At 37.2% G+C, this 17,696-nt stretch overlaps 1 protein-coding gene across 2 annotated transcripts in view; it reads left to right on the forward strand.

Moving 5' to 3' along the window:
- MCTP1 (multiple C2 and transmembrane domain containing 1) overlaps positions 1-17,696 on the forward strand; it is a 188,710-nt gene that overhangs the window by 47,714 nt on the left and 123,300 nt on the right. For both annotated transcript variants that reach the window (XM_050329308.1, XM_050329307.1), the window contains 2 exons: positions 9,488-9,658; positions 11,632-11,762. In XM_050329308.1, coding sequence (XP_050185265.1) covers positions 9,488-9,658; positions 11,632-11,762 — 302 coding nt within the window. The remainder of the gene's footprint in view (positions 1-9,487; positions 9,659-11,631; positions 11,763-17,696) is intronic.

The raw sequence follows: 17,696 nt of genomic DNA on the forward strand, positions 1-17,696 counted from the left end.
AGTGATTATGACTTGGCAGGTTGGGCTGTTTGGTACATGGTCTGGGAGAGGACAACATCTCCATTTTTAGTAGTAGAAATTTCAACCACTACTACAGATATCTCTGCTACGATCCATTACCTTTACCCCAAGTAAAGGTGGAAGTGAATTATTCAATGTTTCATATATTTTTTATATGATACAAGTGTTTGCTTAATAACCTCAATGTGCCTGTGCCTCAGAAAAAGGCAGTGCTTGTATGATCTGAATAGTCAGTCATTCATTTAAACCAAATAGAGTGTCTCTTAGCTTCATTTTTCTTTTTAAAAAGCTATTGGAAAAATTTTGACCTGTGCAAAATGGTTTTCCTTTCTGTGTATGCATCTGATCTGTTCTACTTGTATGTTTCTCCACTTCCACCACCGTTTTCCCTTAGGGAAGATTTTCCTTTTTGCATTAATTTCTCTGCTGAAGTTGCAGAGTTTCCTGATGGCTCTTATTCTTTGGATTGAGGAAATCAAACTTCTTGCTTTTCTCTTGCTTTCTTAACTGCCTGTGTTCCAGATCTAATTTGGTACAACAGTTGTTGCAGTTCAGGGAAAAGAGGTGTGCAGAATAGTCAACACTGCTTCTGACAGTGAGATGAATAGTGCTAATTGCTGAAGCAGTTTCTGTTACAGAATCCTTGATGTATCAACTATCTGTGTAATGAGAAATAAAACATTGCTACTTCAGCATGAGCTATCTCAGACTAATTGGGAAGAGTTGTTTTCTACTTCACTAAAAAAATACCCACAGCTTTTATTTTTTTAAAGTTGTCAAGTTATGCTACCTTCATTTGACAGTTAATTGTTTGCATTAACTCAATGAGAAGCCTTTCTTTGGACACACTCTCTCAAAGATCATTTCATTTCATAGAAAGTAGGCGGAATTCTCTGAAGAATCTGTGGATACTAGTAAATATTTTATGAAAAATCACCTGTTCCTTCTACTGTTGTACAATTTTCTGAATGATTATAGGAGTTTAATTTAGAAAAGGGTAAGGGATAATGGCTTCAAGTGGTGCTGTTTACTTACAGGGTAATGCACACATAGCTGGCTTTGAAAGTTTTGACCTCACTATACTGAGCAGGAGAAACGGAGGCCAAAAGGTGTGAGACAAGAAGGTAACTGGAATGTCTCTGGAAGATGAGAGTGATGGCAAGGCAAGTCGTGTTGGACTTAGCAAACCTCTCCAGAATTTTGGATGCCTGTGATATTTAAAAATCTACCTGTGTGCAGGGTAGGTGTGAAAAAGACAGAAAATAGGATTAACAGCCTGAAAAGTTGTCTTCCTACCATGGAATGAGAACAGTGATAGCTAAACTGTGTTTAACAGGCGTTTGTTTAATCTGTCCTTAAAAATCACAGCAGTGGATATTTTACAACCTCCCCAGAGAGCCAGTTCTTGTGCTTAACTATCCCTTACATTAAAAGCTGTTCGTTTCCCTAGTGTCTTAACAGTATCTCCCATGGTGCAAATTAAGCTCATCTCTTCTCACAATACAGATGGATATGTTTTATTACAGTGATTTGGGCACAATTTATATATACATTTTAGAGTGAGTCTGAAAAAATAATCTGAAAAAATACTTATATTTTAATTCAGAGGTAAGTTTTGGATGCTCAAATACTAATGATTGGGGCATGTAAGAGGAAACAAAACAGCGATATTTGGAATGAAGTTTTACTGTGTGCAGAAAATATGTCAGAATGAATAGAGATACTATGGGAGAAATTAACAAGTCTGGTGGATTGAACCCAACCAGCATGAAGCCTTGATGCTATGTGAGCATTGATCGCCAGTAACCAACATGTTCCAGTTTTGTCAACACTGGTTTAGCCACAAATGTCAAGCATGTCTTCCCCTTTCTGCTGAGGCATAGAGGGACTTGACACAGTGGATTTACTGGACATTCCCATGGGAAAAAAAAAAGTGTGACAGATAACTGTATTTTGCTTTTGTCTGAGAACCTTCATAAGCCTCATTTTGTTCCTAGACCTTCAGGACAACAAATTACACCTCATGTAAGATGAAAACACCAAAGTCTGACACCTGCTGAAAAGTTCTGGTAGTTTATATAGGGCACATAGAGCATGCTTCTCAAGTAAGCAAAGTATCTATTTTTAATAAAATAATTGAGAGGAAAGTGCAGCATTTGAGTCTTCATGTCCTAAGCTTTCAGTGTGGACATTTGAAAACTAACTTGGGTTTGATTGGTGGGTCAACATGTCTCCCCTTTCTGCTTACTTAATTGACGAGACAGGAGTATGAGAATGATCAAGCTCAGCCTACCTATTAATTCAGGTCTTCCAAACTGAAGATGAGAAGGCGTCACTGTAAATTTTGCCTCACAGGCAAGAGTTGTCCTCCCTGATTAGCAACTTGGATAGTAACTCTATTTTTCACTAGCTACTTATGAGTTAGTGATCCTATGGATATTCACAGGGAGGATAGCTATCCTAAAACTGTATAACTGTCTGACCAAGCTGTTTGTGTTCCTCTTTTTTTTTTTTTTTATTTTTTTTAGTTCAGATATAATTGCCATGTTCCCACATTGAGGTTTGATTTTCTCAGAATTGTATTTTCTGATGCTGTATCAGGAAAAATTAGCTTATCTAGAGGATGTTTGAGGTGCTGTCTATATAGTTTATTTCAACAAATCCTGCACTCCTAGAGAACAAATGGATATACTTGTTGTCTCTTCTCCAGGCTGAACAACCTCAACTCTCTGTTTTCGCAGGAAGGGTACTCCAACCCTCTCAGCAACTTTGTGACCTCCTCAAGCCCCACCCTAACAGGTCCATGCCCTTCTTATGTTTGAGAACCTCAGAGCTGGTACTCCAGGTGGGGTCTCACAAGAGCAGAGCAAAGAGGGAGAATCACCTCTCTCAACCTCCCGGCCACACTTCTCTTGATGCAGCTCAGGTCACAGTTGACTTTCTGGGCTGCACCAACACATCACTAGGTCATGTTGAGCTTCTTGTCTACCAACACCCCAAGTCCTTCTCCTCAAGGCTACTCTCAATCTATTCTCTGCCCAGCCTGAATTTGTATTTGGGTTTACCTTGACCCGGGTGCAGGACTTTCCACTTAGCCTTATTGAACTTCATGACGTTCACATGGGCCCCCCCCAGTCACAACTGAGAAGCTACTTCTGGTTAGTTACAGCTGGGGATATAAGCGTTACTGCCTAAAACAAGTGAATGAAATTGATTTTTAATTTGCATTTAGATAACTATATTTGCTTTAATTCAGCTGAAAAATAGAATATATGAAGATTTTAAGCACGAATGAATTGCAAAATGTATGGCTTTCAGCTCCTGACTGCCGACTGTTTTTAAAATTTCTTTTAGAGAGCTTTTCTGAAAATATGTGTGTTCCAGTTGCGCAAACTAAAATACCAAAACCTATGGCCTTAATCAGTGATGATTTTATGCCTGACTCAAAATATTTATTTTCTGTGGCTCCTGATTTGCGTTTTCTTAATACCAAAAGCCTTATGAAGCATTTTTTTCTGTTTTAAAATTGAAACAAAATGTTTTTCCACTGAAATTAGATGTCTCTTGAGTAGAGAATAAAATCATAAATAGCAGATCATGGTATAAGTATTGCAGAGACAAACATAAGCATAGAGTTTCTTAAGCATGATGTTTCTTAATTGAAGTAATTTACAGTCAGTTCAATCTTGCAACCAGAATCTTTCAGCCAAAATTCTATGGAATTTCAGAGTAAATGGTAGAATTCCTACATTTGTGTTCTTTTGTGAAGAATCTTTTAAGACTGATAAAATGTACTTGGTTTTTGTAAGCCATGAGGTTCTAGATGTCAGTTTATCAGCTGTAAATGGTGCTTGAAGGAGAGCTACTAAATATTGGAATAGAAGTAGAAAAGTCAGAATAGTTATGCCTGTCTGCTAGACATGTGATTATAAAAATTATGCAAATATTTGGTGAAGCTTATATTTGCATTAATTGTATGCAGTAGTAACAGCTGATCTAGTTAACAACAAAAACAGCAGAGTCACACTTCGCCATGGGGGTTTCTGGGTTCATTCCAGAAATTCCAAAAGCACAAGGAGTTTCTATCAAGTATTGGTGGCCACTGTCCTTCTGTGTATCATATTCACATTATCACTGGGACTTTGTGACACTGTTTGTCCAGGGCAGTAACAGAATTATTAGGAGACCTATTGACTTTCACATATTGCAGACACAGTTTCCAAGAGGAATTGCTGGGAGAAAGACAATGGAGAAGGTTAGGGCTGTACTGGCACAGCCTCTCTGACAACACCTTCTGCACGTTGCTGTCCTGTATAAATACTTCCACTCTTTCTCAGAAAATGCAAGTCACAGTGAGTGCCACAGCCTCCTTCCTACTACATCTGAGCTGTCTCTGGCAAGTGGACTTAAGCCAAATTATTCAATTTAAAACCCCACAAAAATATATTAAATGGTGCAAAAGTATGAGCCGTTGTTACTGTAGTGTCATGACAACATTGCTTTACAGTAGCAGTGTCCAGTTATTAGAGCAAACACTATAAACCAGATTCAACATGGCAATTATGAAAATACACAGAGCATAGGGCAGTGTACATTTCACAACTACAAAAATTTTGTTAGCTTCACCTAGAATTAAAATATCCTACAATGTAAAATTTAGTTGATAGAAAGTTAAGAGAAGTATTTTTTCATATTGCAGTCATTATCAGTAGCAGTCAATTTACAAAACCAGTTTAATCACAATGAGCAAACATTAAGAAGGAATCATCATGATCCCACCGAAGGCATTTTTGTAACTCAGTTTCTGTACATTGATGACTTCTGCAAGGTGTCATACTTTGTGTAGTTATTAAGATAGGAAAAGCGTTGCAAATGTGTATTTCTGTCCCTTGGTTTTTCCATTGTGTGGTACATATAACTAGCAGCTATATCCATTGACATTCTCAATCTTTATTGAAATATTTTATCCAAGTCATGTAAACTTCCTAGAAACTGGGGGAGAAGAATTCTGTTTACTTGAATTTGCAGCAGTCATTTGTAACACTGGCTTTGATTCATTTTGCTGTATTTGTGCACCTATCTTCTGTTCAGTGATGGAGACAAGTATTGTTTTTTATAGTCTTTTACTAATTTCTTGATTGATATTTTATTTAAACTTCCAAGCCAAAGTTATTTTTTGGATAGACATGCCATTGCAGGACATAAAGTTGCATTATTTATTTGGTTTTTAAAACTTTTTAGTAAGTTCGTGGTAGGCACACTGTTCTATTTCTGTCTGTTCTGTTCAAGGACACAGAAGAGCAGTGTGTCCTAGTGGTGAGTGTAACAAGGAGGAGATTTTGTAAAAGTGGAGTCCATTTTGCATGGGCACAAGCACATGCCAATGAGTGAGGTGATGCTTGGCAGGGCATGAGAGCTGATCAATGAAGAAGTGAGGTCGTGCTGGGAGAGGACAATGTGTGGGGTTTCTTCAACTCAGTATGGTCACTTAGTTAGCGAAAGATAAATGTAAATATTTAGGGGATTTTGAAAACCACCTACTCAGTGTGTCTCTTCTTTTTATGAAAGTAACACTAATTCATTGAGAATGTAGTCTTGATGAACCTGGGATAAATGCCTGGATTCTGGCTGAGCCTAATTGGTTTCCCACCCCGTAATATTACCCAGATATACCTGAACACATGCAGAGCATAGAGTCATGTTGAAAGGTTATCTTTCAGCTCTAACATTTGGCTAACTATATTAAACCTATCTAATAGAGGATACAGTTCTGTATCAAAAGATTTTCTGCTGTTAATGCCCCTAGCCCACCCACTACTCTACATTTACACAGAACAGGTACAACAGAAGTAAAAGCTAAGTTTATCACATCAGAAGATTCTGGGTTTGCATACTGTTTATAGTAGAAGCATTAAAGCACAGTGTATGGATATGAAAATATGAGGGTTTTTCTTTCACAGGTAGCTTTAAGCATCCTTTAATGTGAAAGATTCATTTTCAGAAGTAAAATTTTAATTTCCTTTTGGGGAGAGTGAAAGACTCACTTCATGCAGGCTGCAACTTTCCCACCACCCCTCTCTTTGGTGTGTTTAGAACATGTCAGATGGGAGTTGTCATGCCTCTATTCTGCATATAAATGTTCAAAAATGTGAATAATACGAATAATAATCCCACATTAATGACAGCTGACTATGGACTGATGTTTTGACTTTTCATCTTTTGGCATTATATATGAAATATGTAACTTCTACCTATTTACAGAGAATTAAAAGGTTGTATGGTTTCTTCATGATTTTTTTTTTCTTTTTGTGGCAGAAGAGTAAATCCAGACTGCAATAATCATGACATGCTTACTGAGGGAAACAAGTTACCTAAGAATTACTCTGGAGAAACATCCTTCATAGGAGAAATTGATAAAGATACAGGCTCATTTCTTTGTTTTATTCTAATGGTTTCTCTTCTGACTTTGTAGTCAACTCACTTTGGGCTGGATTTTACAGGTGTAATAGATACCCAAAATGTACCTAGAGGTGTATCTGTCTCACAGTGTGACATTAAATTCGTAAGGGAAGAACTCTAAAAGGTGAAATCAGTCTTGCTTTTCCTTTTTTTCATCTCTTAGCTTTTTTGTCAAATTTGACTTGAAGTCTAAACATTCTTTTTTTCTTTTTTTTAACTTCCTACAAGAACTATTATATGAAATGAGAGGTTATGTTAGTATATGTAGTTTCTGAGGATGTATGACTTTGACTGGAAGGAAAGCATGTTGGATGCTCTTCAGTCTTGTTTGGAAACAAGAAAAGTGCCAGCTGGAAGTTATTCTTGCTGGAGAAGGCCACATAGCCTATGCCTTTCATGTCCAGGAAATCTCAATAGCTTTAGCTCCAGTGAGCTGTACCCTGACTTCCAGTACATCTCCCTTTTGCTGTTCCTTGGACCTGTGTGTTACTGATAAAAAAGAAAAGAACGCTACTATGGTCTACATTTCCTACCTTGAAGAAGGAACAGTCCCAACAAACCCGTGCCTCTTTTAGCAGCTGGCTGTTTTTCTTCCGGCATGTTGAGATGTAGGCTCTGCAGCTTCACTGTCAGTGAACACACTACTGGGCTCTGCAAGGTGCTTTGATTGCTGTTGACTGCAAGATGTGTCTTTGACTCAGGAGGGCTTACTCCAGCAGCGTGTGAACGGTTGTTCTCAGGGCTCCTACCTGACTCTTGTAAACTCCTGTCTTACCACTCTATCATTTTAGCCCCAGCTCTTGGTCATTTAGATCTTGCCTTGTCACCTTGTACTTAAATTACCCCTACTGTTTATGAAATATCCTACTGGTCATAAAAATCCATCATGCTTTATAAGGTGGCTGGTGCTCTAATGCAACAAATTATTTTAAGAGCTGTTGAAAATATGGAATTCAGATCAAATATACTCTAAATTATTCACTGTCTCACTGGTGATTAGTGAAGTAGACAGCGATGCTGTGGTGCTTATGATCTACTTCAAAATAGGTGTAAATGCAAACTTAAGCTTATTTTCCATTATAGCATCCTCAAAATCATATGAATGCCCACTCAGCTTTCAAGAAAACCCCAAGAACTGTGTGGTTTCAGTCTCAGTCACTACATCTATCCCAATATAAATATCTTCCTAAACATGCCTGGTCTTGTCTTCTTTCTGTACTCTCATCATCTTATTTTCAGGGTAGAGTCAATGTTGATTATTTACTATCTGGTATTTCTTTTGGTCTAAGCCTTCTGAGAAACTAGAACAAGAATTAAAAAAATCTACCACTTCTTCACAAGTCAAGTCTTTGGCAATGTTGACTGTATTCCCCCAATGAAAGGGGTATTTGTGCCAAGAAAAAATTTTTGTTTGTGTTCCCAAGTTGTAAATGAAGTATTTTCTGGAAAGTGATTTTCCCAGCTGTGCACTAATTTTTATAGAGTGTCTGCTTTCTGGTACCCCACTACTGTCACATGTTAAGTTAAAGGTTATTCCACAGTTCCTTGTTTGCCTTTGTAGAAACAGTAGGTTTGTGAGAAGTTTCTCTGCAGTTAAATCCTTCACTTCAGGAAGGGAAATCTTTAATAAATATAGTGAACTATTTTGGAAGTAACCCTGCTATTTGGGATGAATAACCATTAGAAAACATAAATGCATGCCAATAAAATATCTACAATACTAGAAAAAAGCATGTTGTTAAGATACGCTCAAACCCCAGTGGCCTCAGTACTCATGTATAATACTTTTCTCTGGTGAGTGCAGGTTATAATCCAGGGATTGTATGCCAGTCTACTTTTTGTCATTGTCTCTGGGTAATAAGGTAAAATTCTGGCATAGGCACATGCACAGCAGTAACCATCCAGTTGTGTTTACCTTCTGAAAGACTTAAACCAAATTTGCGCTGAAAAGCTCTTACGGAGATACTGGAGGTCTGCAAATGATGAAGCCAGCCATGCAGACGTGGTTTGTCAGGTCGTAAAGCTTTTGTTGCCCAAAATACATTGCAAAATGAAGAAAATGCATATATTACACCAGAGTATACATATAGACTAGCTATGTAAGAATAATTTGTGAGACTAAATATTGTTTGTCTATCCAGTGTTCTGATTATAGATAAGGTAACCTTGAACAAATAAAATTTCAGAATAGAAGGGAAAGCCTTTGGCAACATCACTTCTCAGATGCACCCAGACACGTTTACCTTCCTTAGGAGCGCATAGGTGATTCCCCAGTTCTAATTCAATGTAGGTCAGAGCAAACTGGAGAGATTATTTTAAATTACTTAAGTTTATAGCCTCTTGCTCTCCCAGCCTCCAGTGGAGCTCATTAACAAAAGCCATAACCAACTGTTTTGTGTGTGAATTTTCTTTTAACTCACAAAATCTGTGGCCAAGGGATTGGAGTCCACAAGCTTCTGCACAGTTCTGAACAGAGGTTCTGCAACATTGTTTAGAAACTCTTGAACTTATGTGCTGGTATTTAATGAATGTTTCTGAGAATACCATGTCATTTTAGAGGCTGAGATGCAGGAGTTTATGTTATTCTAATGGAAGTTTTGTATTCTCACTGGTTTTTTTCTGTTTATTTTAATGTTTCTTCAAGTTCATTCAATCATATACTACTAATAGAAGAGACTTTGTAGCATTCATTTGTATTCTATCAGCAGAGGGAGAAGTGATGCAGAAAAAAAACACTTTTTTTTTTTTTTAATGCATGTTTCCTTAAGTAACATTTGTTCTGCTTGCTTCTTCCAAAGCATCATATGACATTATCTGCTTAATTGTCACTGTTTTATTTCTCTCAGAGTTATTCTATGCAATATCGTTTACATATGTGTTATCCAGTAACTTCAAAATGGCTTAAAGTGGTTGTTTTAAATTCACAGTTATGTGAAATTGAACATTGAAAAGCAGGGGAGATTTCTGGAATTGTGTAAACTAAATTTATGCTTTTGTTTCACTGAAGTTTCAGACCCAGAGCTTACGTCTCTCAGACCTGCACAGAAAGTCTCAGCTGTGGAGAGGGATAGTTAGTGTTACCTTAATAGAAGGTCGTGAACTTAAGGCAATGGATGCAAATGGGCTAAGTGATCCGTATGTGAAGTTCCGACTGGGGCATCAGAAGTACAAAAGCAAGGTAATTTTAGCTGTGACGAAAATGTTTTTGAAATGCTTCGTTCCTGTTTGGGTTTTTTCACCTTTTATGACTTTCAGTAGTGATGGAGATACATTAGTATAATAATTAGTTTTCAGAGCACCTGGAGCTTTATTTAGTTGTTTCTTTTAATTTCATTATAAACAAAAGTACTACTAGATAGGAAAAAATGTAGCACTGAAAAATTTGGGTATACCAGGGGGCACACCTGATGTTCCATACAGACTGTGTTGGCTTTTATTTCATAGAATCATAGAATCATAGAATCAGACAGGTTGGAAAGGACCTCTGAGATCATCAAGTCCAACCCTTGATTGACTACCACCACAGTTACTAGACTATGGCACTAAGGGCCACATCCAGTCTCATCTTAAAAACCTCCAGGGGTGGAGAATCCACCACTTTCCTGGGCAGCCCATTCCAATGCCTGATTACGTTCTCTGTAAAGGATTTCTTCCTAATACCTAACGTAAACCTCTCCTGGCAGAGCTTGAGGCCATGCCCTTTACTGATAGTTGCCTGGGAGAAGAGACCAACCCCCACCTGGCTACAGCCTCCTTTCAGGTAGTTGTAGAGAGTGATGAGGTCTCCCCTGAGCCTCCTCTTCTCAAGACTAAACAACCCCAGCTCCCTCAACCTCTCCTCATAGCACTTGTGTTCAAGTCCGTTCACCAGCCTGGTTGTTCTCCTCTGTTAGGGTCATTCATCGGAGGGGAGAGATGCAGAGTGATTGTGATAAGTACTTTACAGACTTGATGCTGGTTAGCTCTTGGATCCTTTGCATGTCTTATCCTCAAACTATGTCATGCTTATATTCTCACTTTCCTCTTCTTTATGTATGAACTTCACAGGTAGAGAGGATTGATCGGGAAGACAATTAATGTGGGGACTTTATTGGCTTTCTTGCTATTATTTGTCTATTCCCCTGGTCCCTACTGTTTTGAAAATTGCTGTTTATGGAAGATGCTTGACCTGCCAATGATGCACGTGACCTTCCTCTTCCAGTGGCAATGATGGATGCTGTGGTTTTCACAGCCAGACGAAGGAGAAATTGAAGAAGAAGGCATGAGCATTTAGTTGCCGTATTTGCAGAGCTCTGAGCCTGCATTAGTGCCTTCTAATCTGAAATGAGAAGAAATCAAATTTCATGCTTTTGTGAATTAAAAATTTTCATAATCCTCTCTGAATTTTCCATTTTTTCAAGCCAGTAGAACTCGTGGGTGTAAGAAGTAGGGTTTCCTTAATAGGGAAGGTACTAGGCCGTTTCTTGCTCAGGACAGGTGTGACTACTGTGAATATTGCTTTTGCTTTTTGGTAGAAAAATCTGTAAGCTTTCTTTTCTGCACAATGTGGTCAGAAGTACATGGACTGAAATCCATTGAAGTCAGAAGTAACTGGACTGAAGATGACAGAGAAAGCTACTTTCATCTGAGTTTTAAATGAAAGGAAGTAAAATATAGTTTTGGAAAAAAACCAATTTTATTCCATACAAAGTAAACCATATTATCGTATTTCTACCAGTATTGCTGCAGCTGGGGAAAAGGACATGATAAAATTGTTTGTTTAAGTACTTACAGTCACCATCTACTTGTCATTGCAAGTGCTTTGTTTTCCTTTGGGCTTAGAGACACAACTTTACAGCTAAAGGTAACTTAAGAGAGGACATAATTATTCTAAAGAGAAATGGCTCCATTCCCAGGGTGAATCCTTTGTTTAGGAGGCTTTTGAATGTGGACAGGTTGCAAGGATTTTGGAGGTTGCTGTTAGGTCAGAGAGACGTGAGAAAACTGGCCAGTAGTCTTTCCTAATTACTATTTTTTAATTCTCCTTGCTTGAGATACTGATACTGCATATAGAAAAAACTTCCTGAACAAACCCTAAAGATTAAATTTACAATTCAAGAAAGTATGTGCCTACACTATGCAATATGACTTTCTTTTTTGATCTCCTTTCAGATTGTGCCAAAAACTTTGAATCCGCAGTGGAGGGAGCAGTTTGACTTTCATCTCTATGATGAACGAGGTGGAATTATTGATATTACTGTGTGGGACAAAGATGTTGGCAAAAGGGATGATTTTATTGGCAGGTTTGTGCAATTCCAGCCTTCTTGTTCCCTGATGCTCATTAAAATGAGCCTTGCTGTTGGAACTATTTCTTATGACCATTTGGTCTTGGTTTTGTTGTGTGGTTTGTTTTTTTTAAAACTTTGGGGAGGATTTTCTGCAATGTACCAGTACAGTTTGCTGCATTGATGTAATTCTTTACTTTGATGATATAAAATAATTTTTACTGACCAGTAGATGGCAGCTTTTACCAATTGATAGATTGAGGTTTTCAAAAATAAAAATCCCCCATTTAGAGCCATTACCAAGATGCAGGAGGTTCTGTGCAGCAACATTCAGTTTGGAGGAGAAATAAGTCTTTTGACTTTTAATAGATGTACAAGACCAAATTTATGTATCAATCTATTTGGTGAATGAAAATAGAGTAATGAAAGACTACACTGCTTTAACTAGGACATTGATGCTGTTAACTAGCAAAATTAATTTTTTTTTTGGTGGTTAAAATCAGGAATGGGAATCCCACTAACCAAGCCATATACTTTGTTGTCAATATGGCAGTGTTTCTACTGACCTTTTCCTCCCTCTTGTTCCATTTAAGGTAATGGCTTTCTTTGTCAAATTAGGTGAGTTGAATAATATTCTGTGTTTATTTCTTACTATAAATTCTGCAAACTCGGAATATGCACAGAGTCTGTGTCAAGCAAACAACTTTAATATCAATAAAAACACTTCTCAAAATTATACACAGTAGGATTTTATTTTATATCATGAAACTCTATGACATATATGGTATCACTAACTGTTTTTCTTAACTAATGTAATCATTTAGTCCTATGTTGGCATATCATATACCTTGGGAAATTACTCCCATTTTCTTCATAATTTTATCTTCTTATCCAAAAGATGGTGAAGCTTTCATGCGTGATTTTTTATAACACCATCATCCAAGCAGCACTTGCTAAAATCTTACTGCTCTTGATTTTTGTAACCTCTCTGTCAGTGTATGTATAATCCCTCTTCAGTTTGTCCTTTCAGGTACTCTCTCATTTCACCTTCTGTTGGTTCCTTATCTCTGGATAATGCAACCTGCAAACAAATTCCTCCCCATAAAGATTTCCTTGAAAAACTGTCATTTGTCAAGCTCAATCTGAATACAAAAGTAGGTCTTAATATTTCTCCTCTCTGATATTCTTTTCCAGTCATTGTGGATAAAAATCACCAACACCTGAGAGCTCCACTTAACATTGACCTCTCTTTCCCAATTTCTCCTTTAAAGGCTGCCTCGAAAAACTGGAAATACCTTAGTGCACACACTACAACTTTCTCTTTGTGTGTGCATGTCATGATAAGTGTAGGTCAGTTTCTAAAAGCATGGCTGACTTGTGCTCCATGACTAAGGCTCTATGGCTCTCAAGGCACAGGTATATTTTAATTCACTTTTAATTCACATAATTATCAGAAGAAGTGATAATGAGGCTGTGGGAAGCAAAGATTTCCTGGTAGCATTCTAGCAGTGGTCAAGAATGGAGGGTAATTCCTTTCACCTGCTTGCTTGAATAATGTGCATGCAGCAGCTGTAGTATTATATAAGAATATTTCTATTAAATGCAAATGAAAACAATTGTTTCTTGAAAATGTCCTGCCTGGCCAAAGTTTAATTAGGGAGGAGGCACACTTGATTGAATAGATCCTATTCATTGAGGGAAAGAACAGTCCAAACGGAGAAAACAGAAGAAAAGGTTTCCCAGGTGGAAGGTTGAAGGCACAAATTTCAGGATCTTCATGGAAAATTACACAGGAAACCTTTGTTTTCACTCTGCTGAGCTCAGTTATCTGCAAATGCTATTCCAAATCAGAATACCTTAAACTCTCCTGGAGTGATACCATATCTCAGCTGCACTTTTGTGAAATAGAAGTAGGGAGTCAGGGACATAGACTTCTGTGGGCCTTGTATATCATTGTTTTGTTAGGCTGGAGTATGATAAGGACCAGGTGAAAGCTGGAATTGCAACACAGTAGCAGCAGCATGTGCGCTCAGATTGCAAGGGCTTGGGCCTGCTATACATTTCTGAGGGTGAAAAGATGCAGGCTTCAAGAAGCCTGAAGATGTGGAAGTGAGATTCTGGTTTTGGGGTGATATAACAGGAGAACAGAAGTGGAAGGGGTGGCTTGGAAGAGGGAGGATGATGTTGAGAGAGTGAGCGTAACGGCATTGCAGCCTAGTTTACAAAAGGAGAAGAGAATGTCTGTCGCATAGGCAGCATAAAACTCTGCCTTCATCTTGATGCCCACGCACGATCAACGTGGCGGTTACTGAAATGAAAGGCTGACTGCTTGATTTCCATTCTTAACTTGGAGCTCTATGGGTTTATAAAATTCAATTGAGTTTCAGTTGTGTGCATTCTCCATGAGAGTTTAAAGAGTGTAGCACCTTGCGAACTTCCATCTTAGAATATTCTAAAAAATCCAAAACCCCTAGAACCAATTCAATGTTTATTTCGAGATTTCAAAATCCTGGGAAAAGACCTCATTCAAAAGCCTTGAGGAAAATATATTTCCAGTCATGTGCTGGTTTGTATGAGAAAACACTGGTCTTGATCGGAACTGAGCTTCATGTTACAGGAAGTGAAATACTGGCATTCTTCTGAATTTATTTTTTTTAAAAAACAACCAGCATTCCAGGACCAAGTACATGAGGTCAGAAGTTCTTTTTATGGAAAGTACCAGGAGCTAAAGCCCCACAGCATTCAAATAAGTGTGTAGACTTGCATAAGCAGCATTATTCTTTGCTTCAGCTGATAAGTAGAAATATATATATGTGTATATTTATATTGTACAGTCTGAGTACATTTAATATTCACATCTTTTTGCTATGAACAAGTAATTTATGGTCTGTATCATCAATATACTCCTGTGATTAAAAACATACACTGCAGTAAGGTTATGTAGGTAACATTAAGATCAAAATGAAGGTGAAGTGATTTTAATTGTAATGTAATTATTTAACTTTCTTATCATTTATGTTAAGGCGATTCTGACTGTCACCTTTATGATAATCAGTTAATAAATCCTCATGATTGTTACACCTTTGTGTGTAGCAGTAATCTGAACAAATTGGCTGCTGACAGCTGCAATAAATTGCCAAGAATGAGTACTGTCAGAGAACAAGTTGTTTCTGTGAACATACAGGATAAGTAGATCCCATGTCATGCAGTTTTATTCAGCTGAAATTATTTGTGATTCAGTGCAGTAGGATTTATAACATTATTTATTGGTATGAAAAATATGTATTTATCTTTAAAATTACATTGACTTTTGCTCTTATTTTTTGCAAATTAAGAAAAAAAGACCTTGTGTATAGTGTATTCATTAAGGCTATGCATTAATTTTATCTGTAGCAAACTGAAATTTCCCATCTCTAAAACTAAAACTCTCTAAACATTGTCATGAAAATTCAGATTGATTTTGTGACCCTCCATATAATGGATGTTATGATATACAAAAGTTAAAATATTGGAAATTAAGTATTTAGGTTTTCAATGCCTAATCTGCTATGTCTTGTCCACTTAGTCTTTTCTCAGTTACAAAGGTATAGAGTTGTGGGTGTACATATAGTACAGGTTTTTGGATGTACATAAATACAATCAACATGCAATTATGATTCTGTCATTAATCTGAAAGCACTGGGATATGCTACCAAAGTGCTAAACTAAAGCAAGATTTTATTTTAAAAATATAAAATTATAATATTTATGGTTTGAGGGGTTTTTTTCCACAGATATTTACGTAATTTCACTATGGGAGAGTGATCATTGTCAAAGAGAACTGAGTGATGCTGTAAAGCTGTGTATGGGTACTCCAACATGCATATAAAGCTGGGTGAAGGGCACACTAATTATGCTACTGCAAGGGTTTCTTCCCAGATTTTTTTCTAGAGATCTTGTGGAGACTGTAATAAAATATCAGCAATTTTATTTTTTAAATATTTTTGCCCAAGAGAAAGGCTTTGAACAGTGTTTGTGAAAGTCTGTATTAATTTTGAAATTCCAAATCTTGGAAGTTTTCTCAATTTTGCAAAACTGTGTAGACAAGATCATTTCCCCTGGAATTATAGAGAGTGCGTTATTATACCAATCTTTCAAAAATGTTTTTCACATAGTAGTTTGAAAATTTCTGCACGTTGAAGTAATGTTGGAAGAATGTATTGTATTAAAAATGTAAACATAATGGTCAATATGCTGTTGTAATTTGAGATTTGAACTCTGTGTGTATGTGAATTACACAGCAATTCTGTGCAAACACAGACAAGCATACAACCAACAACCTGAATGTGTAATCGTTTGTTGATTATACATGATGACTAAAATTAAATTATTGCAGTTGAATTTCTTGATGTAAGATAAAGCATTAAAATCTAAAATTGAAGCATTAAAATCTAAAAATGCTACTGCCAGGCCTGCCCTTGAAAAATCCTACGATGTACTGAACCATCTCAATTTCTGATTGTTGTCAAAAGGAGCTAGATGGAAATACTACGTCTCAAAATTTGGCCTTCAGGTATTCCACCCCTTAATTATTCCTATCTCTGCACATCTTTACTAATGCAGGGGCACTTCTGTTCTGTTGGAAAGCCAAAAAAGTTTCAGTTTTGGTTCACAAATCTTCAATAACTTTCTTCTACTGGATACTTTATGATTTAAAACTCTTACTGACAGTTGTTATTGTCACATTCTATTGTGAAATTGGTAGTATTACCCAACATATTCTGAAATACAAAATGCTGCATATAAGCTGGGCTGTTTATGGATCCTTCTTCTGACCCTATGTCTTCCTGCATATGGAAATGTACTATTTGAGGAGTGGCAAAATAAGAGGAAGAGAGAAGGAAATATGGAATGGGTGCTTAGACGAAGAACATGACAGTGTGTAGAAAGTGGTGAAGGGTACAAATAAGGTTTTGTGAGGATTTCTAAAAGGCACAGATTGTAGCTGTGAAAAAGTCTTGTAAAATTTCTTGGACCACTCAGTGAGGTAAGAACCATATAGGGAGACATAATGATCATCAAAACAATAGGCTGGTTTAGCAGATGAAAGTGTTAATTTTGCTGCAAAGAAATTGCATTGGTGACAGCACTAACAGTCTGTAGTGTATAGCTGTGCCATAGGGACAACCTAGGACACATCATAAACAAATTTTAAGTACTTTTTTCTGCCTGTGCAAATTCAAAAGTAAATCTGTAGTTTTATAATGAAGAGCTATGCTTAAAAAGAAGCTAATCTGTCATTTCAAAATTGAAATTTTTGTGGCATGGACTATATTTCTTTTAGTAAGCAATAAACACTTATTCTATATTCAGGTATGCTTGGTAACTAGTGAGGTTGTCCTGTATTTTGTATATTTCTGTTGCTGTGACTTACTTACCCAAAACTGCAGGGCTCTTTCCTGCGTTCCAGGTGTCGCTACATGGCATCTGAGAGCATTGCTCTCCACGTCTTGCAGAGGTCTCTCCTCCAGCTTCCCTGGAGTCCTCTCCAGCTTCCCCTGCTTGGGGGAATTCTTGTCCTTAGTCAGTGCCCTACTTAGCTGAGTTACACTTTCCAATTCCTTTGGGAGCTTTCCTGGTTTTCAGTCTATCACCTTTATTGAACACCTCTCACAAGCATTGTGTGTAGTCCATTATTTCATTTCTTTTTCATTATCTTTACGGTTAAAAATGTCACGCTCTGATTCTTCCAAGAAGTTCACATTACTGCAGTCAACACTGAGTGTTTCTGAGATGTGTCATTTTCTGTCAGTGCTTTGCAGAATTTTCCCTCTCCTTTTGTTCCTTGGTTTTACTGGAACATTTTACTCTGCTCATAAAGGATATAGAGTCTCACTAATTGTAGCAGTTCATGCCTCGCTGCTTCTGATGTGTGTCCAGCTCAGTTCTAATTGTGGAATCATACAGTTTCCT

This window comes from Myiozetetes cayanensis, unplaced genomic scaffold, assembly GCF_022539395.1.
Source record: "Myiozetetes cayanensis isolate MyiCay16 unplaced genomic scaffold, myiCay2020 scf4, whole genome shotgun sequence".
Classification (NCBI taxonomy): domain Eukaryota; kingdom Metazoa; phylum Chordata; class Aves; order Passeriformes; family Tyrannidae; genus Myiozetetes; species Myiozetetes cayanensis.